General features: G+C 39.3%; 1 protein-coding gene across 1 annotated transcript in view; it reads right to left on the reverse strand.

Annotated features, from left to right (window-relative positions):
- DOK7 (docking protein 7) overlaps positions 1–14215 on the reverse strand; it is a 66918-nt gene that overhangs the window by 41196 nt on the left and 11507 nt on the right. The window contains exon 5 of the mRNA XM_075709382.1: positions 5753–5872. Coding sequence (XP_075565497.1) covers positions 5753–5872 — 120 coding nt within the window. The remainder of the gene's footprint in view (positions 1–5752; positions 5873–14215) is intronic.

Consider the following 14215-nt stretch of genomic DNA (forward strand, 5'->3'; position numbering starts at 1 on the left):
ATCTAGTTAAATGCCCTTATGTCCAAAAAGGTTCAACAGGATGTTCCACGAGCACTTTGAGTATAAAGTTGGCATAACAGATCAGCAAATTAGTCAAACTAAGATGCAATAAACACTAACCCTTCCCACAGCAAAGAACTGTCAGTAGGAAAGACCTTTCCACTTTCCTCAGAATAAGATTACTTGATAAATATAGGCAAATACACAACTATTAGTTTTTTAGTAACTGATATCCCTCTTACAGACGTCAAAAGATATAATTAAAAAAAAAAATTGGTCAAGCAACTGATCTTGCAAAAATAGCCTATAATAAAATACAAAATGGGGAGGTAGGAGGGAAGTTGAAGCAAATCAGTAAGTTTGCATTTCACATGTTCAATTGCTTCTAGAAGCCAAATTCCCTATCAGCTACACAACTACAGAACACAACAGGTTTCACCCAACAACATGAAATCTCTAGGCATACTGTCTGTCCAACAAGACTGATAATTTTTTGGTTAAACTTCCCCTTCAGGATTGCCTATGTATAAAAGGTGTGTATAAAATTGGGTTCCTAGTTGTGTGCTGTGACCTCTCATTGCCCAGTTTTATGGAAGATTGAGTAGAAGAATACTTTCTCAGTAAGTACCAGGAAATATCTAGAGAAACAACTTCAAAACCTGCCAAACATATATAGACTTAAAGTCTTTGGCAAATATTAAAAATAATTGTCCATCAGTCTTACTGAAGTCTTTGTTTTGCCTTTAATCTTCTCTGCTAATAAGCAAGACTTCTGTGGAAAACACACATAATACTATTCTCCAGAAGCAGCAGATTCTTATACCAGTATTTTTGGTTATAGACTACCAAGCACTAATCAGGAGATTTTGCTACAAGATCAGACTACGGGCTCAAGTCACTGGCGGCCACCTTTTAGAGACCAGTCCTCACTGGAGGGCATAACCTATGACCTCCTGTCATATGAGTGCAGAAATACGGCCTAAAATGGTAAAAACAAGGGGTTTTTCAACAGTGAAGTTGGATTTGTTGGCATCGTCCTATACCTTGTGCACGCACAATACAAAGCCTCTAAATAACTGTGTAGTAATTTGCTATATTACTAACTCAGGAGGACAGAAGCAGCATGACCACTACTGAGACAGCTGTCCAAGGAAGTTCAGACAGCTTCTGCCCACACAACATCCTACAGTATAAGAGCAATTAGTACTTTCATTTCCCAAACTCTAAACAAATGTATCCTATAACGTCATTTACTCCCATGGAATCTAGGCAGTTAGATTCACTTGGGTCCTTCAATTAAGAAAGTGTTTTATCATTTTCCAAACAAAAATGGATCCCTTGCTATGAAGAAAAATCTTTTGTGTGAGGCAATCAGTGAAATCTTAAAACGCTGCTTTGGGGCAAAGGGGAAGGATTACATCAAATTTGGCTGGACTAAAAATGCCTCTGATGGAGATTTTATTTTTATATTACGTCGGTGGATATTCATTAAAGCCACATCAGCTGCTCATTGTGGGAGATTTTGAATGCTTTGGTAACATATGAATAAAGTGTCACAGTAATTCAAAGCTCCAGGGTTGTTCAGTAAGCACCTGTCAGGAAAAAATGTATTGTATCAAGTTAAGTCAGCAGCTACCCAAGATATGCTTTATTATATGCATCTTTAAAATGCAACACTGGTTAATTACTTCATTAAACCAAGTTAGATAAGTTAAGCTGAACATCTCTCCTTTCTTTCTTCCTTTGTAACTGTAGGCACATTTGCAAATCAGGCCTGGACCCTCACCTTCATGCTAACATCTCCACACCTTGTAAGATGTCTGGAGGAATGAAAAGATGTCCTAAAAGTTTGAGGAGGATCCACTTGGTACAGATACTGCAGAAGGCAGCCACAGAGCTGTCTTGCAATGGCCAAAGGTGTATCAAGCTTCAACAAAAAGAAAGAGCATCAGATAGATCCTCAGCAAGCAGCACTGCACACTCTCCAGTCAGTCACAGAGCAGCCTGAAAAAGCTTCCAAAATTAAAAGAGAGCATCAAGACTATCAACATTACCCTTGGGGTCTTTCCAGCCTGCAGGACTAGACAGTCCCCTAGCCTTAGCCAGATTTAGAGAGTACTGATCTGCCCACTGATCAAAGATATCACTAATCGGCTGTTGGGCCTTTGCTGTGTTCATGTTTGGCATTCAGGGTGAATTTGCTAGTGAAAAGAAGGAATCCAACGCACACCTGATAAACATTTCTTAAATAATATGCATGCAATTTCAGTATAGATTACAAACCATGCAATCAGTGATTCATTACTCTGTCAATACCTAGACTTCTTTCAAGACAAGAACATAAAAACCTCTGGTCTGTTTTCTAAATATCTTCTCAAGAAAAAAAGCTGCAAGTAGCCAATTACAGCAATTATCTTCCAACTAGTAGCTGGAGAAAACAAGCCATCCAAAGACATCCTGTCACTCATTTGAGTCCTTTATTTAAAAGGCTGCACTGCCTAAAAACATCTACAGATACCTACACTACCTTTCTATTCCCACTCAATGCCATGTTTTAACTTTGAGACCTGATCATGCAGCCTTTAACAAATCAAAACCTCCAATCTGCTAATGGAGCTACCAATAAGAGTATCTTGGTACAATTTGGCAGAATTAATGGACTCCCAAAATAAGTACCACACAGTAATAAAGTGTAAAACGTCTAATGTTCTTTTCTTTTTCCATTTTATTTTGGATGTACATGTAATAGAATTATTTTTATCATGAGAATATTCACATTCATTTGATGCCTATTTCCAAAAAGTCACAGAATAATTCAGGTTGGAAGGGATCTCAGGAGTTCTCTAGTCTAACCGGCTGCTCAAAGCAGGTCAGCTATGAGATATTAGACCAGATTTTGATACCTTGCAATGGTCAGTCAAGTTTACAAGTTCCATTGCACCGCTTTTTCATTACATATTTTATAGATGGCATAATAAAATACATACAGTAATCATATATATCTCTGTTATAAGAACACTAAGCTTTTAAGGAAGTAAGGTATATTTTTTAAAACTACAATCCTGAAAAGAAAATGTGAATATCTTACTTGAGCAAATACCCCTTGCACATGCAATCTACAGACTCCTTTTGGATACTGGGCAGTTTACATTTGTTTAAAGAATCACTATGGGAAGTGAAAGTAAGAAAACTGGTCATTTTCCAGCCCTCTTCAAACCAGTCTCCAAACCTCTTCAAACCTATTAATTTCATGCTAACACTTAAATATTTCAGCATTCCATTTAACCATATGGTTGAGCTGTTGGGAATGAGCCACTGGCTTCATTCACTACTCTTTTTCCAAAGACAGATGAACTAGATGTTGACTGCGTAACGTCCATAGATTATATTTGTTCCGTGGGCACTGGCGTCCAAGAACACTGTCAATGTGATGTTTTTTTCACCACATTACATTCTTTTCTCTGTACAGCTGTCCTTTATGCGTTTTCCTTTCTTGAGAATACTTAAGAGTTATTCAAGCATATTTCATGTGTAAGTTGGAAAGGTACAGGCAACAGCAAGAAGCCAAATTCAAATAGCAAACTGTGGAGAGAAGGCTGCTTCCCATAAAAGCTTTTAAATTACACAAAAGCAGAACATTGCATATATAAAGCACAGTTGAGGCTGTGTAGCATTCAGCACTACAGTAAATATGAATAACATTGACTAGATGTTTCTTGGTAGAATCCCCAATCTGGAAGTCTTGATCTAGTTACTTGAGGTGTGCAGATGATTAATCTATTTAAAAACTAACCCTTTCAAAAGGTTGGGTGTATTTCAATACTCTTGCCAGATACAGTATGCAGCTGGTAGAGGCTTGACCTTTTCAAGCAATACAGTACATTCTGTGTACCAGCATACTTGATAAGGAATATTAGTTTGTGGATGAATCGCTAGAATTGCACATGTGCATGTGCCTTAAACAGGTCTGTGCAAGCTTCTGCATGGGATAATAAATGAAGGAGAACATAAAACCCAAAAATTTTCTATGAAGGTACGTGTACATAGGGGGTGACAACAAACTGGAAGAGGCAAGGGTAAAGATACAGGGGAAATATAAGTCAGAGGGGTCAACATAGCTTGGAAAAGGGGTGCAGAGGAGTCTGCAAGAACATTAGCACAGTTCCCTACAGAACACTGCTCCTGTCCAGGGAAACAAGATGAAATCGAGTGGCTGAGTACATCTTCACCTTGTTTTAATGGCAAGTCCATCAAGCAAAGAAGACAAATGAAAAAGACCTCAGAAAAGAAGTCTTCCCTTATAAAAATCACCAAATCATCCCCAGGATATTCCATATCCACTTTTGCACTTCAGTTGAGGTCAGAGCTCTTGAAGGAGGGAAGGGAATATGTTACATGGCTATGTATAACAATCCACAAATCCCAGAGTTGATTACTAGGATGCCTCTAAAAAAAGATTTTTCAAAGAATGTGCCATCTAAAATTAAAATAAAAAAAAAAAATTAAAAAAAAAAGACAACAGAATAGTTGCTTGTAGGCTTAATTTTTCTGGACACAAATTTTTGCTAAATGAAAGACTTAAGAGTTGTACATGTGTAATACAGTTTTAGATATGCAGAAAAAAATATGCATTCAGTAGTAAAGCTTTAAGTATCAGCACTGTTTTTTGGGCTTCTGTTGTTGGGTTTTTGTTGTTTGCTTTTTTTTAACACTCCGCTCAGTTGAATGCAAACACAGTCATCGTATAAGAAGGAGGTTTTACTGCCCACAGTTGCACTTGACTACTTCAATTACTTCGGTGTTTCAGCTATGGGAAAGAAGCGATGAACTGAGCCTTGTGTCTGCTACATTTATCTTAACAAACTTCTCATAATTTATTTTCACAAGTTTTGCATCCAGTTCTAATCTTTTCCATCACATTTCCTTCCTGCAATTATCTTAATCGTATAACAGCAATAAAACCCTGTCAAACACCTATTAACTGCCTGAACAGAAACTTCCTTAAACAGAAACTAGGTATTTCCCACAAACCCCACCTCATCCTTCACCATCTTGCAGCCTATTCCCATTATATCCCACTGCCAATTCACAGATATTTTTCTGCAATCTCATTTTCACACTCTTGCCCTGTTTGACACAGTCATTCTGACTCTATTATATATAATTTCTTCATCTGCTAAAGTCAAAAGGCAACAGGGCTTACTATGATGCCATCTAATTTCCTCTTTGAACATTACAGCGTAGCATTTACCATGAAATAGGAAAAGGAATTTAATCCCTGCACATTCAGAAAAGAAGCTCAAACTGCAAAAAAACTGAAATGTGATGTGGAGGCCTGACAAAGTTTTCTAAGGTTGGCAAGACTTAGTTCTAAGTGTTTTGGATGAACTCAAAATGCCCTAGAAGTTAGTTAAACTATCAAAATAGTAATGAAGACATGGATCCGAGTTGAACTGTGTAAGTTTAAAACTAAAGGTTAGGGTTCCTTTCAATTCAATTGCCATATTTTAGTACTGTTAAATAAGAGAAGGCTAAAGTTAGCAATATCACCAGAAATATGAATGAGCCAGAGCAGCAGGGGGAAACTGGGTACATTCAACTGATAAATCTGTACTGTGACATTTCAGAATGAAAACCACTTTGCACTTTCTACACCCTTAGTGTTTGCAAGCTGTTCTTACAGTCACAGCAATAAGTGCTAGACATAGCAAGTTCCTACTTTGCTCGGTTACTCTATACTTCCTATATTAACCTGGTAGGACTGGACGCAAACCAAAAGGGCCTTTCGTCGGGGAGATGCCACGGACGATACAGTCGAATAGAAAGCTGATCTGCTCTCCTTCAGCACAAGAAAGGAAAAAAACTCCAGCCCCTGCAAGAAAGCACAACATAAATATGTGTTTTTCACCTGGAAGCATTAGAAATATATTTAGCTGAAGCTATTTATAATTTAGCAAAAGAGTATTAAGTGCAAGCCATGAAAAGAAATCAAGAAGACATGTTCTCCAGAGAAAAGACATAAAAACAAAAAAATCAGGTCAGCACACACACACACTATATCACAAACATACCTATAAATTCAATAGCTACGTAATAATTTATGCTAATTTTCTGAGATTTGGGCAATTAGAGCAATACCACAATACAAGCCATATGCTCAGCACCTGTCTAGGAGTTTTATTCTTATTTACCCCTAAAATTTTGTAGATCAAATCTTAGTTGTGCAAGTGTCAGATGTACTTAAAGTGTCTTCATCAAAATGAACCAAGTTAATTCTACTTTTACCCAATTTTAACCAAGAGCAGCTTTTTATATCCCAATGAATTAGGATTTGGTTATATTGCTGGATTATATTATACGTTTTCCTAGACTAAGTCCTATGTGTCTATTATTAACAGAATGTAACATGACTCCACAGGTTGTCATCAGATCTTTACCCTTTGCTCTATTCTGATATTTTGCTTTCCATTCATTAAGAATAGCCCCAAGCAAAATTAGAATGACAATCACTAAATAAACAAACATGTTCCGACCTGCATGATATATGGCTACATGGACAACACACAAGACTAGAAGTACTCCACAGAACATTTTATTTGAGAATTGTCAGTCCAAATATTAGTCACATCAAGAGGAAAAAAAAAAAAGTCTAGTTGACCTTTTTGATGATCTTAAAACATCAGGCAAAAGACCACCCCTGTAACCAGTGACTTCAGGAAAAAAAATACAATAACCAGATACAAAAGGAAATTAAATTAGTATATAGGCCTTGAAGAAGTGCTGCCAGTACACCAGAACCATGCATACTAGAAAACCACAATACCAAATCTTCGACCTGCAGTAGGGTTTTGCATATTACTTTCCTAGGGACTTGGACCCCTAATCTGAACATAAGTTTGACTTCTGCATGTCTCTAGCCAATTCTGAGTCGCATACATATTTTTGCCAATTTTACTTAAAGCAGCAGAGCTGGTTTTGACCAAAATGCCTGCACCCCCATCACGTTCCACACATATGCCCTGTCATATCCAACAGGATATTCACATTTCACTTAAGCAATGGATACCCTTTTGACTACTTGACAAAGGGCCATAGGATTCAAACACAGGGGATAATGAGTGGACCACAAACCAAATTAACTATTTTAGTAAATTAGATATAGCCAACAAGCAGTAAACTGACCACGCTAGGACAAGCACATTCTGGTCCACACTCTTTTATCATTCTCAATTTATGTCACATCTAAGTCTCTGCCTGCTCTGCTTAAATCTATTCAAGACAACATTGTTAGCAGCATCTTTGTAACTTGATTTGTCACTCCACCACATTTGTTCCTCTTCAGATCTTACTGATCAAAACTTCTCCAGCCAAAGAAACAAAAATCCTGTACCTGGTACAGTTTATTTCACTTGGTGAACTGCTATAAATGCAACTGGAATTAGAATTCATTTGCTGGTAGAAGTTAAATTTATACTTAAGGGCTGGCTTGCCAATCATATCTGGAGACAAGGTCTCAAACATGTTACTTGAGACTGAGGATAGACAAATATTAAAACACTAAGCTATGTTTAATCAACTGAAAAGACGAACACACACTAGCTCATGAAACGTAAACCAGAGTAAAGCCTACTTAACTCTGCACCTTTGTGGTATTGTTTTTTATTACTGTTTTTAAAAACAAGCTTGTCCCACATTTCCTCGTGACACATATACACACCCTGGCTTCAGTATCAAAGACCATCTAGGCAATTGCAACACTAATCATGCAGTCTGACAGGTATGAAAGTTTCTGGTGGTGACTCACTCACAGTCTTGTCCCATTTCCACTCCCCAGGAGATGCCAAAGAGTCAGAGAACTCTGTATTAGAAAGAGCTGGGTGCAACGTATGTATTCAGGAATGATCTGAAATTCAGCTCTTCCTTTGAGCTGCCTTCTCCTCCCCTGATGGAGTAGAGGGAGCCCAGGCAAATCGGTTTGCCTAATCTTAGATGGCATGACTCTTCCCCACGAACCGCACTGATGCCAGAAGACATGCCTTTCTTGAGGGAGCAGGGCAGCACAAGGCTTTGCTGGACTCTGAACACATGACCTTCCCATCCCATGCACAATAAGCAAGCAGGATATAGAGACAACGTAACAGAGGACATTCATATCTCAAGCACAGTGATATACTATGCAGCTTGATAATTTAGCAGAATCCTACACATCCATGTTGCCATTCAGGAAAACAAGATTCCTCAAATATTTCTGTACATAAAGGGTACACCTGGACCACTTTGTTCTTTTATCACTGTTGTCAAGAATCTCATTTAAACTCCTAAGAGGCTCAACAAGCCTTTGACTTTAATGGAAACAAAAAAGTAAATGTGTACATGTGAGCTAGCTGCTTAACTCAAAGGATGATTTCTGCAAAGAACTATCACACATCTGGAAATCCCAAAAACAAACACAACAGCCTTTACATAACTAGTGCAAACAATGTATGCATGTGCGCATGGATTCAAATCCAGTATACACATATATGTAAAATATTTCTTTGTAGGTTCTATTATTCACATGATCACCATAATCACTGATCGACTCTCACAGGAAATGTTTTCTTTCTTGTTTTGCTAGGTAGAACTAGATTGCAAGGGACGCAAAAAATCTGGGGGACCGTGCAAAAGACATCAGGTGAGATGAATGAGTAAGTAAGGCTTAACTAAGTTATGTTTTAAAAGCATACATAAAAGCCAGCAATTACATTTCATTTCTGCTTTCTTGAGAAAGCTGAGAAATTCACTACTACAAATTACACATCTCAGTCATGTGTTGGAACAGATTTGGTGCACAAGCATTTGGAAGCCGAGGAATATGTGGTATGCATCACTGTAATACCGTGCAGCTGTTTACTAGACTGAAGAGTTCACTCACTCCCTCCCTCCATGGGGTAAGAGACTTGGTGAAAAGCATCCTGCAACCACTTACACGAGGCTGAAACACTAAGCCGGTCCTCTGTGGCAGTTAGCAGTAAAGCATCGTACAGTCTCCCAAACGTTCAAGAGAAGTTGCCAATTTCATAAAACTTCCAAGTATCATTAAATATTGCTGATGTTTGATTTTAGTTCATCATACTAAAACAGCAAACCCATGGGCAAACACACCCTGAAAACATAAAATAACCAAAAATTACTTAAATCTCTGTACTGTGTTTGAAAGCAGGGAGGAAGAGTCAGTCCCATCCCATGAATCATTACTCCTAACAAGTGCCAGACAATGCTAGAGCCTGAAGTCTTTTAGCTACAGGACAGGTACAAACCATGGCAGTCATCATGTTGTCCAACCAGTATGACTCAGTTCTGGCCTTGAGCAACCCCCTTTAGAAGGTGTATCAGGCTGCATGGCTCAGGCTGCTCTTCTCTCTGGTGAGAATTGCAATGGGTGTTCCTATTATTGCCAACTAAGACATGGGCATGACTACTAAAAAGAAGATAAGAATGTTTGTTTTCTGCAGTAGGCCTCAGTAGGAGACAGCAACAGAACAATATCTACACATAAAAAGAAGTTTTAATCTACACAACCCAGAATCTTTCATGAAATTCCAGATGTTGCCCCAGTTCAACCACCTCTATTGCTTCTAATTTTCAAATAAATTCCCCCCTCTTCTCCTTTGGCCCTTCTAGATATGCTGGTAGCCACTTCCACTATTTCAGAATGATTTTTAAGATCCACTTGCAGAAGTCTCAGAAAGAAAGGAAGGAAGAAGCACCTAATTTCATCAAAACATCAAAAAGGTCACAGAAATATACCTGCTTGTCCTGCAACTAGCAGCAGCAGTATCATTTGTTCTTTCAAATGTCACCAAGGGTCCTACAAGTTCCTCTCTTCTAAGAAATGCTGTTAGAAAACATGAAGCATCTTCAAACCAGGCTCTGGAAGCTAATCCTGAAGTATCTGAACATTGGAGAGCCTGAATTCTCACAGCATTAACATTCCCTTTCATTACCCTACTTAAATTTTTTCACACTGACCTCCAAGTCAAGATTCTTCTGGCAACTGGTCATTTTAATCAGTGCACACTAATTGAGCTAGCAACTTAGGAAAGTGAAGGGCTTCTTTTTTCCAGCCTTTTCCTCCAATGTGTTCAGTTTTGGGCCCCTCAGTACAAGAAAGACATTGAGGTGCTGGAGCGTGTCCAAAGAAAAGGGCAACAAAGCTGGTGAAGGGTCTAAAGAACAAGTCCTATCAGGAGTGGCTGAGGGAACTGGGGTTGTTTAGCCTGGAGAAAAGGAGGCTGAGGGGAGACCTTATCGCCCCTCTACCTGAAAGGAGGTTGTAGCGAGGTGGGTATTGGTCTCTTCTCACAAGTAACAAGCGATAGGATGAGAGGAAATGGCCTCAAGTTGTGCCAGAGGAGGTTTAGATTGGATATTAGGAAAAATTTCTTCACTGAAAGGAACAGCATTGGAACAGGCTGCCCAGGGAACTGGTTGAGTCACCATCCCTGGAGGTATTTAAAAGACGTGTAGGTGTGGTACTTAAGGACATGGTTTAGTGGTGGACATGGTAGTGTTAGGCTTACAGTTTGACTCAATGATCTTAAAGGTCTTTTCCAACCTAAATGATTCTATGATTCTAAGTAAACTTCTCAATTTACTCCTAGACCCAGAAAAAAGAAACATCAATATAGTGCTCAACAATATAGTGTGACCCTTTCCAAAGTACTTCTCTGTAATTCTGGTCTCCTGTAACCAAAAAAAAAAAAAAAAAAAAAAAATAATTCATACTTAAAAAACAGGTACATAGAAGAGATACTGATGAGTTCTTGTATCTTACAGGGAAGATAAATAGCTGAGTTTGTTTAATGTAGGAAAAGTGACAGAGACCATAAATAAATGCTCTATAAATATTTTGGGAGGTAAGCATCATGGAGAGAGAGAAAGAACATTACACTAAAGGACAATGTTGGTACAACAACAATCTAGGATAAACAAACACATACATTTAGGTCAGAAATGATAAAAAGATTAAAAAGATCATGGATATAAATGGATCTACCAAACTCAAGACCACATTTTAAGCCTAATTCACAGTTTGATTCTTTTTAAAGGATTAGAGACTCATGACAACACCAGTGTTCAAAACAGTGTTGGACCTTCAGAAACAGTTGACAGTCATGCAGAAGTCAGATTCTTTCTATGTGTACGCATCACCACAACTTCAAAGACCATTTTAATTAATGATATATCAAGAAATGCGGAATATCTTCCTGGAACCAGAAGAGTTCCCCTTGAAAGTTAAGGGATCATATTAGTTCGTTTTTACACCTGCACCATTTTGCACCAGAAATTAGTGTAAACTTAAGGGGGTGGGGGGAAGCATAACATAGATAATTCAGGTGCTTCAAGCTCCATCACCTACAGTTTCACATTTGTATTGTCCATCCACATTTCATACTACATGTTCCTCACACATCTGGCACCCTGGCCTATGGATTGAACCATTTAGGTTTTCTGCAATGTGGAGATAAGATACAGCAACACTCAATAAGCCCAAATCAGTTTAAATTCTTGGAGCACAGCAACTGCATCAAATCTAGACCAAGTTACAGAAGAAATGCCACAATTTAACTAAAGGACATAAATGAAGGGCTATTTATAAGCCTCATTATTTCTGGGCTTTCTTATACAACTAAGATTTAAGTTTGGGAATTAAGCATTTAAGCTTAGGAGCAGCGCCCAGAATCTAGGGTCTGTCCCTGCAGTTGTGCTGCCAGTGTTGAGGCTACAGACACATACTCCATCTTCCTCTTCTGATCCCAGTGACATTTGTATGCCTGGTTACACAGTGAGGCAACTTCCAGGCCTTGTAGCAGGTTGTTATTCCTGTGGGTGCCAACAACTCCTCAGGAGGAAAACAGAGATTTGAAGCCCTGCAGGCTGAAGGAGGTCAGGAACCTGGATTTCCCACTCCATAGAAGTATGGCTACTGGGAAAGACATGCAGAGCAACACTACCACCACTTCATCTTTTCTAGTAATGTTTTAGAGTGTCCTCTCCAGTTAGACAACTCACTTAGGAAAAGATTCCAGTTTTTTTTCAACTGCTTACCTAGGGACCCATAACATCTTCACTCCCACTTCCTAGAATCAGTCTGCAGGAGCAGGAATTTACTTGGAAGAATCCCACATGATACAGGCTTGGTGAGAAGTAGGATCCAGGAGAGCTGGCTAATTTTCAAGGAACGCCTCCTGCAAGTTCAAGCCAAGCAAATGTGGCAGGAAAGCCTGTATGGATGAACATGGAGCTCCATACAAAACTCAAACATAAAAAGAAAGCATATGTATGGTAGAAGTAGGGTGACCAAGATGACACAGGAGGAATACAGACACACTGTAAAAGCACACAGGAATGGGGTTAGGAAAACCTAACTCTACCTGGAATTGAATCTGGGGAGGGATGTGAAAGGCAACAAGAAGGGCTTCTACAAGTATATCAGCAGCAAAAGGACAACTAGGAAAAACTTTGGCCTACTGCTGAATAGGATGGTGGACCTGTTGACAAAGGACATGAAAAAGGCTGAGGTACTCAAGGTCGTCTTCACCTTGGTCTTTACTGACAAGATTCAATTCCCTCATCAGGAATTCCAGGCCCTTGAGACTTGTGAGAAAATCTAGAAAAAGTACAACTTTCCCTTGGTGGAAGAGGACCAGGTTAAGGAACATCTAAACAAACTGAACATACTCAAGCCCATGGGGCCTTATGGGAGGCATTCACAGGTGCTGAGGGAGTTGGTTAGTGTCATTGCAAGGGCACTCTTTATTATCTTTGAAAGGTCACGGAGACTGGAAGGTGTAATGGTGTGCCTTAAGTGGGGGTGGGGGGGGGGGGGAAAGCAGACTTGACTTCTGTCTTCAAGGACAAGAAGGAGGATTCAGGGAACCACAGATCAGGGAAGGTGGTGGTGCAAATAATCCTAGAAGCCATTTCCAAGATACTGACTGGGAGTAGTCAGATGGATTTACAGAAGGGAAATAATGTCTAACCAATCTGATGGTCTTTGATAAAATGACTAGCTTGGTGGATGAAGCAGTAGATACGGTTTGCTTTGACTTTAGCAAGGATTTCAGCACCATCTCCTATGATACATTCATTGACAAACTGATCAAGTACAGACTAGACAAGTGATCAGTGAGGTAGACTGAAAACTGGCTGCACTGCCAGGCTGCAAGGGATCAACACTGGGGCTAATGCTGTTTAACACCTTCATTAATGACCTGGATGATGGGACAAAGTGCACCCTCAGCAAGTTTGCAGAAGATACAAAATTGGGAGGAGCAGCTGATATACCAGAATATCAGAAGTTGTTGCTCACAGAGATTGTGGAGTGCCCATTCTTGGACATATTCAAAATCTTACTGGAGCACAGGCCTTATGAGAAGCAGCTGAGGGAACCGGGGTTGTTTAGCCTGGAGAAGAGGAGGCTGAGGGGAGACCTTATCGCTCTCTACAACTCCCTGAAAGGAGGTTGTAGTGAGGTGGGTGTTGGGCTCTTCTCCCAAGTAGTTAGTGATAGGACAAGAGGAAATGGCCTCAAGCTGCGCCAGGGGAGGTTCAGATTGGATATCAGGAAAAATTTCTTCACAGAAATGGTAGTCAAGCATTGGAACAGGCTGCCCAGAGAGGTGGTGGAGTCACCATCCCTAGAAGCGTTCAAAAAACAGGTAGACATGGCACTTTGGGACATGGTTTAGTCTAGTCTACCCTTGATTGGTTTAGTGTGGACTTGGTAATGTTAGGCTAATGGTTGGACTGGATGATCTTAAAGGTCTTTTCCAACCTAAACGATTCTATGATTCTATATGGTCCTGAGCAAACTGCTCTAGCTGACCCTGCTTTGAGCAGGGGAGTTGGCCAAGGTAACCTCCAGAATTCCCCCCCAACCTCAAGCATCCTGTGATATTTTAGACGTGTGACATCCAAACTGGAAGTTTTTTTCTGATCTCATTCTAAAAAAAATAGCTTCTTACTATATTGCAGAAACTTAATAATTAGCATTCTATAACACTGCTGCATAACCAGATCAGCAGTCTCATCAACACTTTAATAACGCAACAGCTACAGCAAATTTTCTGTACTAAAGCACCACTAATCTTTCAAAATAAATTATACCATTCATTTGTACTACCAAACAACTAAGCAAAAATTGACAGAAAGTTATTTCAGATTAATATTT

Source organism: Pelecanus crispus, chromosome 4 (assembly GCF_030463565.1).
Source record: "Pelecanus crispus isolate bPelCri1 chromosome 4, bPelCri1.pri, whole genome shotgun sequence".
Taxonomy (NCBI): Eukaryota; Metazoa; Chordata; class Aves; order Pelecaniformes; family Pelecanidae; genus Pelecanus; species Pelecanus crispus.